This window comes from Myotis davidii, unplaced genomic scaffold (genome assembly GCF_000327345.1).
Source record: "Myotis davidii unplaced genomic scaffold, ASM32734v1 scaffold61, whole genome shotgun sequence".
In the NCBI taxonomy this organism is placed as follows: Eukaryota; Metazoa; Chordata; class Mammalia; order Chiroptera; family Vespertilionidae; genus Myotis; species Myotis davidii.
The window spans coordinates 2,005,499-2,017,855 of NW_006291729.1; the positions used below are offsets into that span (position 1 = coordinate 2,005,499).

Sequence of the window (12,357 nt, forward strand, 5' to 3'; positions counted from 1 at the left end):
CTTTGGGTTTTGTTTGGAGGAATCTTTTCCGTGACTGGAAACTCCTTGCAACCAGACACCGAATTGTCACTCATTCACTCACATTTGGGGGTGAAATATACACACACACGGAAATGCCCGGATGGTAAGTGCTCAGGGCCATGCATTTCCCACAGTGAGCGCGGCCATGCGACCTGCACCCAGACAGGGAGCGGGACCCCTGGGAGTCCCCACCTTTGCAGAGGCTGCTCACGCTGACCCCCCGCAGGGACAGACCAGATCTTGACTCCAGCAGCAGAGGTTGGCCTCATCGGGTCGTCTGTAACCGTGGCTCAGTTACTCTGGTCCCGGTAGCAGGTAGCATCCCCAGTGGCCACACTGCCCGTTCTCCTGGCGTCTGGGCTGCTGCCCCCTGCTGGCCATTACTAGCCTCACTCTCCTGCTCGGCAGTTGGTGTTTTAAGTCACAGTTCCTCTGTGCTGGCATGACTGTTCTGGGCTTCTGGGCCCTCTGGCCGGTGTGGAAATGGCCAGGTGACCCCGAGCTGGAGCCCGCTGGGCGTGGACAGTGGGCAGATCCTGACCTGGCCCACGGGTTCTTGGCTAACTTGCTTTCTCCGCTTGTGCTCTGACCCCTCCTGCTCCCTCTCCGCCTGCCCTTCCACCCAGTCGCCTGCACACAAGATGAAAGACTCCAGCCCGCTGAGCAGCAGGAAGTTCTCGGAGAAGATGCACTTCCAGGCCATCCACAGCGAGCCGCCCGAAGCGTTTAGCGAGCCGTCGCCGCCGCTGGCCGAGGCGCCGTCTCCGCAGCCGCTTTTGGAGCAGAGCAAGCCTCAGACCGAGATGCAGTTTGTGAATGAGGAGGACGTGGAGGCCTTGGGAGCTGCAGCCCCGCCCCTGCCTGCCACCGAGGAGCCCAAAGCCCTCTCCGCCCTGGCGGCGAGCAAGACGGACTCGCCGTCTAGGAAGAAAGGTGCGGACGAGGCCGCTTCCCGCCCCTTCTGTGCCCGTGGGCACTGCCAGCTCCGGTCCTGCCTCCCAAGCTCAGAACATGGACCTGTGACGTCTGTCCTGTCCGGTCCCTGCCCTTTGGCCGAATATGTTAGTGAAGAGAATTCAGTCGTAGACGTGAATTCAGTCGTGTAGTGAGACGTGAAGGAGGTCTTGGGGGGTCGGGTGGTGAACCCTCACTTCACAGTCCGGGCGCTTCTGAGCTCCTCTGAACACCGGGCTTCAGTGGGTTCCCCAGAGGCGCTTGGAGGTCAGAGGTTGGAGGTCAGAGGTCGGGGGTCCCTGGGCGAGGCTCTGACCTGCTCCTTTGTTTGCAGACAAACGAAGCCGGCACCTTGGGGCGGACGGCGTCTACCTGGACGACCTCACGGACATGGATCCCGAAGTGGCCGCCCTGTATTTTCCCAAAAAGTAAACCTTTTTATTCCTCGGGCCTTGTTCCGTGATCTGAATAGGAATCTGTGCGAGTGGGCTTCCTCTGTAGACGTGTTGGGGGGAAAGTGGGGGGGTATCTCCACGCGGCTGGCTCCCCGCCGTCGGAGCAGGAAGGAGGCAGGAGGCAGTCTCCCCTGATGATGCGGAGGTTGTGTGTGGTGGTCAGTGACCCACTGATGATGTGGAGGTCGCGTTGTGGTGATCAGTGACATACCGATGACCCCGAGGTCGCGTTGTGGTCAGTGACCCACTGATGATGCGGAGGTTGTGTGTGGTGGTCAGTGACCCACTGATGACCTGGAGGTCGCGTTGTGGTGATCAGTGACATACCGATGACCCCGAGGTCGTGTGGTGGTCAGTGACCCGCTGATGATGTGGAGGTCGCGTTGTGGTGATCGTGGACATACCGATGACCCCGAGGTCGTGTGGTGGTCAGTGACCCGCTGATGATGTGGAGGTCGCGTTGTGGTGATCGTGGACATACCGATGACCCCGAGGTCGTGTGGTGGTCAGTGACCCGCTGATGATGTGGAGGTCGCGTTGTGGTGATCGTGGACATACCGATGACCCCGAGGTCGTGTGGTGGTCAGTGACCCGCTGATGATGTGGAGGTCGCGTTGTGGTGATCGTGGACATACCGATGACCCCGAGGTCGTGTGGTGGTCAGTGACCCACTGATGACCCCGAGGTCGCGTTGTGGTCAGTGACCCACTAATGACCCCGAGGCCGTGTTGTGGTGATCAGTGACTCACCGATGACCCCGAGGTCGCGTTGTGGTCAGTGACCCGCGTTGTGGGTCAGTGACATACTGATGACCCCGAGGTCACGTTGTGGTGGTCAGTGACATACCGATGACCCCGAGGTCGCGTTGTGGTGGTCAGTGACCCACAGCCCAATTCTGTGGCCAAGGCGGCAGCTGCGTGGCCCATCCTTAGTTCTCCTGGGGTTTGCAGGGAGCGCCAGGTCCACGGAGGGTGAAGCCCAGAGCTGTGACCTCTGAGGAGTGTGCCCGATCCCCTGTCTCTCCACGTGGGTTTGGGGGGATGCAGGGGATGTGGGAGCAGAAGCTGACTGTGCTCTCTGCTCCACAGCCCAATTCTGTGGCCAAGGCGGCAGCTGCGTGGCCCATCCTTAGTTCTCCTGGGGTTTGCAGGGAGCGCCAGGTCCACGGAGGGTGAAGCCCAGAGCTGTGACCTCTGAGGAGTGTGCCCGATCCCCTGTCTCTCCACGTGGGTTTGGGGGGATGCAGGGGATGTGGGAGCAGAAGCTGACTGTGCTCTCTGCTCGGAACGCCTTCAGCTTGTCTCTGTTCGGTGCTTTAATGAGAAGTCAGTCCCGGGATGGAGCCCTTTGCTCCGTGGGGGTCTCGGATTGGAGTCCTTTCACGTGTGTGTGAGACCCCAGACCAGGAGAATCCTCAGAACACCTTCCCCTCTTCCTCCTTCCAGCGGGGACCCTTCTGCGCTCCCCAAACATGCTGACAATGGAGCCCGGTCCGCCAACCAGTCCCCGCAGTCCGTGGGCAGCTCTGGGGCCGACAGTGGTGTGGAGAGCACCTCCGACGGCCTGAGGGACCTGCCTTCCATCGCCATCTCCCTCTGCGGCGGCCTCAGTGACAACAGGGAGATCACCAAAGGTACTCGCGCCTCGGAGCTGGTCCTCAGGCCAAGAGCACCCTCTGGTGGCGGCTGCTCAGAACGCCCGGAGGCCTGGCTTCCATCGTTAGATCCAGCCCGGCTGCCTCCTCTGCATTTGGTGAACAACAGCACATGTGACTCACTGTTGCTCACAACTCACGTGCTGCTGGCTTGCCCTTGGCGACCTTGGTTTGCCCTCGGCGACCTTGGCTTGCCCTCGACGACCTTGGGTTCTGGGGTTCACACGTGGCTTCAGGCAGCAGCCAGGCCCCCGGGGTCACGCGTTGTCAAGCGCACCTGCTGAGCCCGCCCGTGTGTCCTTGCCCCGTGCCAGTCCTGCGAGGCGTAGGGCCTGCAGCCCCGTGGGGGAGGCAGTGTTAGGGACCCGTGCACTGGAGGGGTGGGGGCAGCAACGCTGTGGGTGGAGGAGGGGCCCAGCTGGAGCTGAAAGGTGCTCCCAGGTTGGCATAGGGGGTGAATGGATTCATGGCGCCCATCAGAGTCATAAAGCGATGTCCCAGTCCCTGCAGTTACACGGTGAGGTGGCCCAGGATCCCAGCCGGTGCAGCCCATTCCCCGACATTCCCCGAGGAGACCTGGGGACTCACTTCCACCCCCCGTGGTCTGAATTGCTCGCAGGGAACGGGGTGGGTCCTGCACTTCTCCCGCTGCCTCTCATGAGCCACCTTCCTGCCCTGAGATGCCATCCTAGACCCTGTCTCCTCCTGAGGTCCCTTCACACTTGGTGGATTGCTTCCCACCAGAGACTGAGGCCCCTTATTCTGCCCTTATTCTGGCACCTTACCCCCCTGATCCATCACCCCAGTGATGAACTGAAGGTCGCCTCCTGACCTGGGGCTCCCTGCCAGCTCTGAGCGTGCGAGGCTGGGTCAGCGGCTGGGCCTCACACGGTCCCCTGCCCTTCCTGGGGATGACGGTGGTCAGCACCCCGCCTGCTGGCATTGAGCGAGCCCTTCTGTGAGGCCGGACACTGCCTTCTGCTCTCACCCCCACCCGTCCTCACAGTCCCGGCGGCAGGCGAGGGCGCTGAGGCTTGGGGAGCTGATGCGCTTGCCCAGGGTCACAGCAACGCTTGTCACTTAGACCTGCTCCCCCAGGTGTGTGTGCAGACTGTATTCCCACCCCTGCCCCGCAAGTGTAGGAACCCCCCCGAGGGGACGTTTCCCCACACCCTCCCTCCGCCCGGCCTCCCTTCGCTATGCACAGATGCTGCCCCCAGGCAAGGTGAAGGTCCTGCCCTTAGAGGTGCAGGTGAGGACTTCCTGCACGGGGCACGCACAGGGGAATGTGTAAACTCAGGAAGCTCACGGGAGCGCGAGCCAGTGAAATAGGCCTGTTCTTTGAACCCAATTGTCCTCATCTCTCCCTCTCCCCTGCCATTGCTTCCCAGACGCGTTTTTGGAACAAGCCGTGTCGTATCAACAGTTTGTGGACAACCCCGCCCTCATCGACGACCCCAACCTGGTGGTAAAGATCGGGAACAAGTATGTTCCTCCCGCGTCGTCTCGGCGGTGGCAGATGCCCGTTGGGTGTCAGCTTTCCAGACCGAGACCTGGACGGGGGGCCGCGGGCACTGTTCTAGACGTGCATTGTTTGCTATGAGTGTGTGTCCAGCTGTGTGACTGTCAGTGCGCTATGACAGTGACTGGCGCTCTGTGGCTGGTGGGCTGGTGGGATCCTGGGTCTTGTGGGTCCTAGTGCTCACCTGCACCGGATTTTATATGGAATGTGTACAGTCCCGGGCCTGGGAGACTTGGCCCGAGTGGCCCGCGGGGGTGACGGAACGGGCAGCGTGTCCCCCCTTGAGAGCCGGTCTGAGTCGGATGGGCAGGTGTTTCGTAGACGCTGCCAGACTCCCTGGGGGAAGGTGTGGGTGTTTGTGTGTTAAGCTAGGGGCTCTGGTTGCCTTTTCCTTGAAGCCCGGCCGGCGATGCCACAGGCTCTGCTGCCTGGACTGCCGCTCGCCTGCAGTGCGGCCACTGCAGAGGGGACATGAGGGGAGGCCGGGGTGCGGGCAACAGCTTGGGCTCTTCACGGACCCAGCTGGAGTTCCAGAACTTTCCACGGCCACGCCTCATGACATTGGCTTTTCGGTCTGGCCTTGGGTCTTTTAAAAGTTTTTTTTTTAAAATTATACATATTTTTATTGATTTTGGTGCAGAAGGGAGAGGGAGAGATAAAAACATGAATGATGAGAGAGAATCATGGATCGGCTGCCTCCTGCGTGCCCCTCACTGGGGATGGAGCCTGCAGTCGGGCAGGTGCCCTGACCAGGAATCTGTCTGTGAGCTCCTGCTTCATAGGTGGATGCTCAGCCACTGAGCCACGCCGGCCGGGCAGGCCTTGGTCCCTTGACGCTTCTTTCGTTGTTTCCTGTAGGTATTACAACTGGACCACGGCAGCCCCTCTGCTGCTGGCAATGCAGGCTTTCCAGAAACCTCTGCCAAAGGTGAGCTTGAACCCGAGAAAGACAGGGACACCAGAAACACGGGAGGTTGGGATTTAGATTTTATTTTTAAAACCACAAAGTTAATTATGTTGGGCTCTTTCGAAATTCCCAAGCATCAGGGTCAGGGGTTCGAATCTGCTTCTCTTGCCCCTCAGAGGCCACGGCTTCCCTTGCACCCTCTGTGCCCTTAGCAGGTGGTTGTCTGCTTCGGTGTCAGAGAATCCTGCTGCCTGGGCTCCCCAAGGTCTCATCTGACCTTGGAGAGTGTGCGCTCGCTCCTTCCTTGTGTGTTAGTGTGTGTACAAGTGTGAATGTGTGTGTGAGTATGAGTGTGTGTGAGTGTGACTGTGTGTGTGTGACTGTGTGTGTGTGAGAGTGTGTGTGTGTGACTGTGAGTGTGTATGTATGAGTGTGTTTGATGAGTCTATGCTCGCTCCTTGTGTGTGTGTTTATATGAGTATGTGTGTGTGTGAGAGGGTGCGTGTGTGTGTGTCCGGTAAGTCCATGCTCGCTCGTTCCTTGCGTGTGCGTGTGTGTGTGTGTGTGTGTGTGTGTGAGATTGTGTTTTGGGATTTGGGGATTGTGACCTATCTTTTGGGGTCTTTATCTGTGAGCATTCTTCGTGTTTATTCATGTACCAGCTGCCTTTTGAAAAGTCACTGTGGTTTTAAATACACTTTACTACTGAGTAAGGCTGTGTCTTCTTACCACCCTCCCGGGAATGGTCTTGGCTATTTCTGTGTGTTTTCCCAGCGAACTTGGGAATCCGCTTGTCCAGGTCTGACAGGAGTCCTGTTTGGCGTTTTTCATTGGGGTCTGACCTTGACGGGTGCATTAGGAGGGGCAGGTGTTCCACCTCTTTACAGGGCGGGGGAGCTGTTTGTGAAAGGGGTCCGTGCGGTTTGCAGGTTGTGGGTTTTTGTGTGTTCGGGTTTTCCTATGTGTCGGGTGGGAGTGTTTTAAATGATAAAAAAAGCACACTTCTGGCCAAATACGTGAATTGCTTATCTTTCCACTTCCCTGCAACCTGTTTGGTTGAAAGACCAAATCCTTCTTTCATTCCTCGCTGATGGCAGGTACCTGGAACAGTTCTATAAACTGAGGAAGGGAAATGACCTTGACCTTGGGGCTGGAATTAGCCTCAGGGAGATATTTTGTTCTTTGGAAAGACTTAGAAAACTATTAGTTATTATGGAATCTGCCCCCATCAAACTTCCATGTCTTTAGGGTCAGCGTGTGATTTTTTTTAACACTTGAGATTTTCAATGCTAATGTTCAGTTTGTTGAAATGTACATTCACTAACACCATCCCGTGGCTTTTACCCCATGCTATTAACATGCCCATAGGAATCACTTCATTTCTTTATTTTGTAACGATCACATCGAGGGTAACAGTACCTTAACCAGCGAGCCACTGTAATTTGAAAACTTGCGGTCTGACTAATCACTAATGATTCTCAACGCTTTCTCTTTTTTTGTTTTGTTGTGTTGCATCTTTTTGTTGTTCGTTTATTCCTTTGGCATCTTCTTAAGTCTTCATGCCTAAGTTACCTTCATGCGATTTTGGACGCCATTAGGTTTTGCTTCTCGAAAATTTTTAATTCACACGTCGTATGTTGCGCTTCCTCTTGTTTGTTTGAGCCTCACTTCAGTTTGCATGTGTCTTTTGGTTTGACTGTGCTGAGTTGATCTCCTTTTGGTTCCGTTATTTATGTTGCCATCCATTTAAAACAGGCCACGGTGGAAGCCATCATGAGGGATAAGATGCCCAGGAAGGGAGGAAGATGGTGGTTCTCGTGGAGGGGAAGGAGTACCACGATCAAGGAGGTAAGCGTGGAGCGCCAGGGAGCGTCCGGGCGCAGCTCAGTGCGTTTCGGAGTTTCTCTAGGTCTTCCTCCACCGGCATCCGCAGAAGCCGGAGCACAGAGCTTTCAGGAGGCCGCTCTGCCCCGGGATGGGAGGGCATCACAGAGCGAGCGGAAGCTGGAGGAGAAGGGCCCGAGGGGAGGGGGGCCGAGCAGAGAGCTGGCCTCACCTCCTCGCTCTGCTGCCTCTTAGCTCGGAGACCCTGGTCCAGTCACACTTTGTAAAAAAGTATTTTATTCATTTCAGAGAAGGAGGGAGAGGGGGAGAGAGATAGGAACATCAGTGATGAGAGAATCGTTGGTGGGCTGCCTCCTGCACACCCCCCTGGGGATCAAGCCCACACCTGGGGCACGTGCCCTGACTGGGATTTGAATCATGACCTCCTGGTTCGTAGGTTGACGCTCAGCCACTGAGCCATGCCAGCGGGGCTGGTCCAGTCACTCTTCATCTGTAAAAAGAAGGGATTCAACCTGATGGGTGAACCTTTTTTCAGGTTAAATATTTTCCTCTGCGTGTGAGGATCGTTTTAGTGAGGTATCCTCACGGCTGTAGGCTAATCACCATCAGCCCGTCCTTTAGTGGTGTGTCGGGGTACACGGGGCTTTGCTTTCCATCACTGTAAATGCCTGTCCCTGTTTTCAGACCTTTGTCTGCCTCCCAGCCTGTTCTCCCATCATTCTCTCTGCTCCCAGGCCACGTGTCCCCCGGCTTTCCCCTCGGGCTCAGCCCCCCACGAGGGTTCTCGAGGGTTGTCTTGGGGTCCCCTCTCCCGCTTCGATTGCCTGCTTCTCCCTGGGCAGCCTCACCCACGCCCCTGTGAGGACCCGCTTCATTTCCAGACCAGACATTCTTTTATATTCGATGCCCATTTAGCAAGTGGCCAGCTAGGCAGGCATCTCCATGCGATTGCTTCAGGACCCCTCAGGCCTGTCGTTTTTGATGCTGAGCTCACCATTGTCCTGCCAGTTCCTTCGCTGGGCCACATTCAGAAAGGGGGTCGCTGCCCACCCGCAGGCTCTACGCTTCCCTTCCTCACTCTCACTCCGTCCCTCCCAGCTCCACCACTCACCGTCCTAAGTATTTCCCAGATTTTCCAGTTCTCTCTACCTTCACTCCCACACACGGAGGCTGCGTGATCTCTCCCAGGATCGCTTCCAGATGCACTGCCTGGGTCTGTTGTTGCCCTCTCTCCATCCTTCACACGCAGTCACAGTGTGCTCTTCAGGGGGCTGGTCCAGTTCATGTGCTCCCGCCTTAGAACCTTCTGGTGGGTTCCTGGGGTTCTTCTAATTAGGACCCCCGTCCTTAACATGGTCACAAGACTTGGGTGCCCTAGTCCCTGCTCCCTCTTTAGCCTCATCTTTTGCATTCTCTCCCCCGTCCTCTGGGCTTAAGCGTCACTGGCTGAAAGCACATTCTACCCCAGGACCTTTGCACGTGGTGTTTCCTCTGCCTAGTGCTCTTAGGACCCTTCTCGTTCCTCTTCACTGAATTAGCTGGCAGATAGTCTGCTCTGCTGTTCTCTGCTCTCAGAGCCAGGCCTGTGAACTTTTCCTTCATTCATGACTTTGTCAGGGTTTGTGATTATACACATCTTAGTGTGGGTATTGGATGAACACCTTTTCCCCTCTAGGCCCCTACCCCCAGGGAGGCCGAGACCATGTGCCTTTGATTGCTGGGTGTCCCCGGTGTCCACATGGGACCCAGAGCGGGGGTCGGGCAGATACTCGGGGGAATGCTGATCGCTTTTGGAAGAAACCCCAAGGACAACGGTCCGGCTGGTGGTTAGAAGAGTAAAAGCAGCCTCAGTGAGCTCAGGTTCTGTGTCCCGTTAGCTCAGAGGGAGGAAGTGTGGGAGGACCTTATGGAGATGAAGTTGTCCTCCGCCGTCTCCTGCTCACAGACCTGAGCTCACTGACTGTTCCACTATTCCCAAGGCACCTAACCAGGTTAGAACAAACACGTGCTTTTCCTCAGGAGACAGAAAGCCTGGGCCTCTCTGGGTCCCTACAGGAGGGCAGGCTGTTGTAGGATTTAGGCAGACGGCTACCTCAGAGACCTGTTTATTGTAGAGTATCTGGTTTCTCACCAGTCTGGGTTGAGGGGAGTGCCAGCATGAAATAAGGAACAGTTAGGAAATTACATATTTTTAAAATAAATGTACTTATTTCAGATTGATAGCTATTTAGGAACCAGACTAACAAAGGATCGTTAATACTGAGTTACCTGCCTCAACAAATAGATGAGAAATTACCGGGCATGTTATCACACCGATGATTCGTGTGCCTAGAAAAAGCTAAAGAATGTTTCAAAGTACTTAGAACTCACCCTAGGTTGAGATGCTCACCTGCTGTTATATTTTTTATATCAGTTATTTTTTAAATATTAAAAATTAACCTACCCCCTGAGCAGATGACCACACATGAGACTGAATTGAACATCCTCTGTCCCCTGACACTCCTGTCCGGCCGCTGACCTCCCGTGGCCCGTGGGGCGTGGCATCTCCTTCCCGCGCGGCTGTGGGCTGGCGCTGTGTTCACCCGCAGCATCGCTGCCCTCGTGGCAGCGTTAGGGGTGGAGGTCCCCTCCCGGTTCACAGGCGGGAGGCCAGGCTCGGGGCTCCGTGACTTGCCCCCGGATCCTACGCGAGAGAAGGGGACCGGCCCAGATCCCTCAGAATCCTGGGGCGCCCCGGTCCATCGGAGCGTTTTCTACTAAAAGCAGGCAGCACTGAGAAAGAGCGACTGTCCACATTTTCCCAAGAAAATACGGTGTGAGAATATTTCAGGCGCCTCTATCAGCAGTTAGGAGGATACTTTCTCAGAGCCCTCGCGTCTCCAAGCAGCCCTCGATGCCGCCTTGCACACAGCTACAGCGATGATGAAGTGTGGCTCACACACTGTGGAAAACACTCACTTCTGTTCTCAGCTTCATTGTGTACCTACGTGCAGAGGGCTCGCAGGGCCCTGCCTGCCCGGGGCAGGGCCGTGGAGGAAGGCTCTGGGCCCTGGCCTGGGCTTAGGGGGTGCCCATCGGGGCCCCCAGCCCTGTTCTGGTGCTTCTCTTCAGTGCACCCTGATCTCCTTCCTTCTCCAGGAAAGTAAGCCGGAGCAGGGCCTGGCTGGCGAGAGCCACAGCACCGGGGAGCAGCCGCCGCCGCTCAGCATGGCCACCAGGTACCGTGCCAGGCGGCTTGGGGTGGCAGCGCCTTTCCGGTTCCAGGGCCAGGGCGCAGGCCTGGTGGGTGCTGCTGGCACAGCGCTCGCCGAGCAGCACGGCCTTGGACCCGGTGGACCCGGTGGCGGGCCTGGGTTCCACCGGCTGTCGTGTGTGGAGGGACGTGGAGCCATGTGCTAGGCTTCCCGCCAGTCAGACGGAGACGGTCGCTCCCTTAGAGACTGGTTTCCAGACGCAGTGTCAGGCTGGCGTGGTGGAATGTAACCAGCGCGCTCGGTCCTGGCCGCGCCAGCAGCGGTGACACTGGTGGCGGCGGTGATGGCCGACGGGCAGTCCCTTCCCTCCCGAGGACGCGGCCTTCCTCTGTGGTCCCCATGCCAGGACTTAGGCTGCTGCCTTTCTGCGTGGTGATGGGGGTCCCTGTGAGCCCGGCATCGGAGGCGTGAGATGTTGGTAATGCCGGCCAGCGTCAGCCAAGTTTCATCTTCGAGTTGATCGGGATCCGGGGTAGCTATGCTCCGCGGGCAGTGCCATCGCCGCTCACGCTGCGGCTGCTGCGATGGACACCGAGCGCGGGTCCCACACCTCCTGCCATCGCCTGGCCCGGCCGTGCTCCCGGCGTAGGCAGCGGGATGGTGCTTCTTACTACTCAGCGGGCAGGGAACGCTCACAGTTAACTGAAGGCGAGATGCGCATCCTAATGCTGATCATCTTTGTGCCTGGGAGGCCCCCCCCCCCACCCCCGTGCCGACACGTGGCGGGCTCTTCATGGAGGTGGTTGGGCGTCACTGAGCTGATGCGATGCCCCCAGGATGTTGTTGCTTCGAGGAGAGGTGGGCTCAGAGTTCAAGTCCTCAGCCTCCCTCCCGGCCAACGCCGTCTCCCAAACTGTCGCATTTCGAAGTTCGCTGTGGGGAATAGAAACGCGGGCAAGTGGCATGAGGAAACGGCCTGGTTTCGCCTCTGCTCTCTGTGTCCCCGATGACGTTGTGTTTGAAGGTGACGCGCTTTATGTGAGCCGTTTAAAGAAGAGGCCCCTGTTCCCCCCGCACCTCCCAGCCCCAGACGGGGCGTCCGGAGAGCAGGAGCCTCGCATGGGTTCTGTGCAGCCCCCCGCCAGGCGCCTTGCTCCCAGGATGGCCCACTCGGGGACTCCGGGAGGGGCGAGTCCCCCGTCTTCACTGGCACCACTGGAGGGTCCCGGAGTCCCTAGTTACTTGACATTGTGGGTGTGGAGAGGAGACCCAGGGAGCTCATCAGTTGACGGGTAGAAATTCAGACTCCAGGTGCCTGTCCAGCGGTCTCGGTGGGGTGGGGTGGGGTGGGGGTGGAGGGAGCAGGGAATGTGCGTGTCCTTCCAGGCGAGGGGGTCCGACCCTGCTTCTCAGGGAGAGGGCCTCTGGGTGCCTCGTAGAGCGATGGTTGCTGGTGACAGGTCGTGGCTGGGAGAGCAGCCCCTTGAGTGCTAGAGCGTGCGGAGGGGTTTAGTGGGCTCGCTGGTACCCACAGTGGCCTCTGGTGATAGGCCACGCGGGGCAGCGCTCAGGGGAGGCCGCGAGCCCTCCATGGGTTCTGGCCGAAAGCGGTTTTCATGGCCACCCAGATGCATGTCCTCATTGGTGACGACATCACTGTGTTCTAGAATGAAGCAGGAGTCGTCCTCCAGCGATGAGGAGCACTCAGCTGCCAGGCCGTCCAGCGCCCCCCTGCTGCCCCTGATGTCCAACGTCGGCTACAAGAAGACCCTGCGGCTCACGTCGGAGCAGCTGGTGAGCGGCTC

The 12,357-nt window shown here is 57.8% G+C and overlaps 1 protein-coding gene across 6 annotated transcripts in view; it reads left to right on the forward strand.

Moving 5' to 3' along the window:
- Positions 1-12,357, forward strand: part of LPIN1 (lipin 1) — a 67,111-nt gene that overhangs the window by 50,889 nt on the left and 3,865 nt on the right. For 3 of the 6 annotated variants that reach the window (XM_015564930.1, XM_015564928.1, XM_015564931.1), the window contains 9 exons: positions 648-954; positions 1,310-1,403; positions 2,876-3,063; positions 4,476-4,569; positions 5,465-5,534; positions 7,068-7,145; positions 7,269-7,361; positions 10,497-10,576; positions 12,220-12,346. In XM_015564930.1, the coding sequence (XP_015420416.1) occupies positions 648-954; positions 1,310-1,403; positions 2,876-3,063; positions 4,476-4,569; positions 5,465-5,534; positions 7,068-7,145; positions 7,269-7,361; positions 10,497-10,576; positions 12,220-12,346 (1,131 nt within the window). Of the gene's footprint in view, positions 1-647; positions 955-1,309; positions 1,408-2,875; positions 3,064-4,475; positions 4,570-5,464; positions 5,535-7,067; positions 7,146-7,268; positions 7,362-10,496; positions 10,577-12,219; positions 12,347-12,357 lie in introns of those variants that run through there. The other 3 variants (XM_015564932.1, XM_015564929.1, XM_015564934.1) reach the window with 2 other exon arrangements.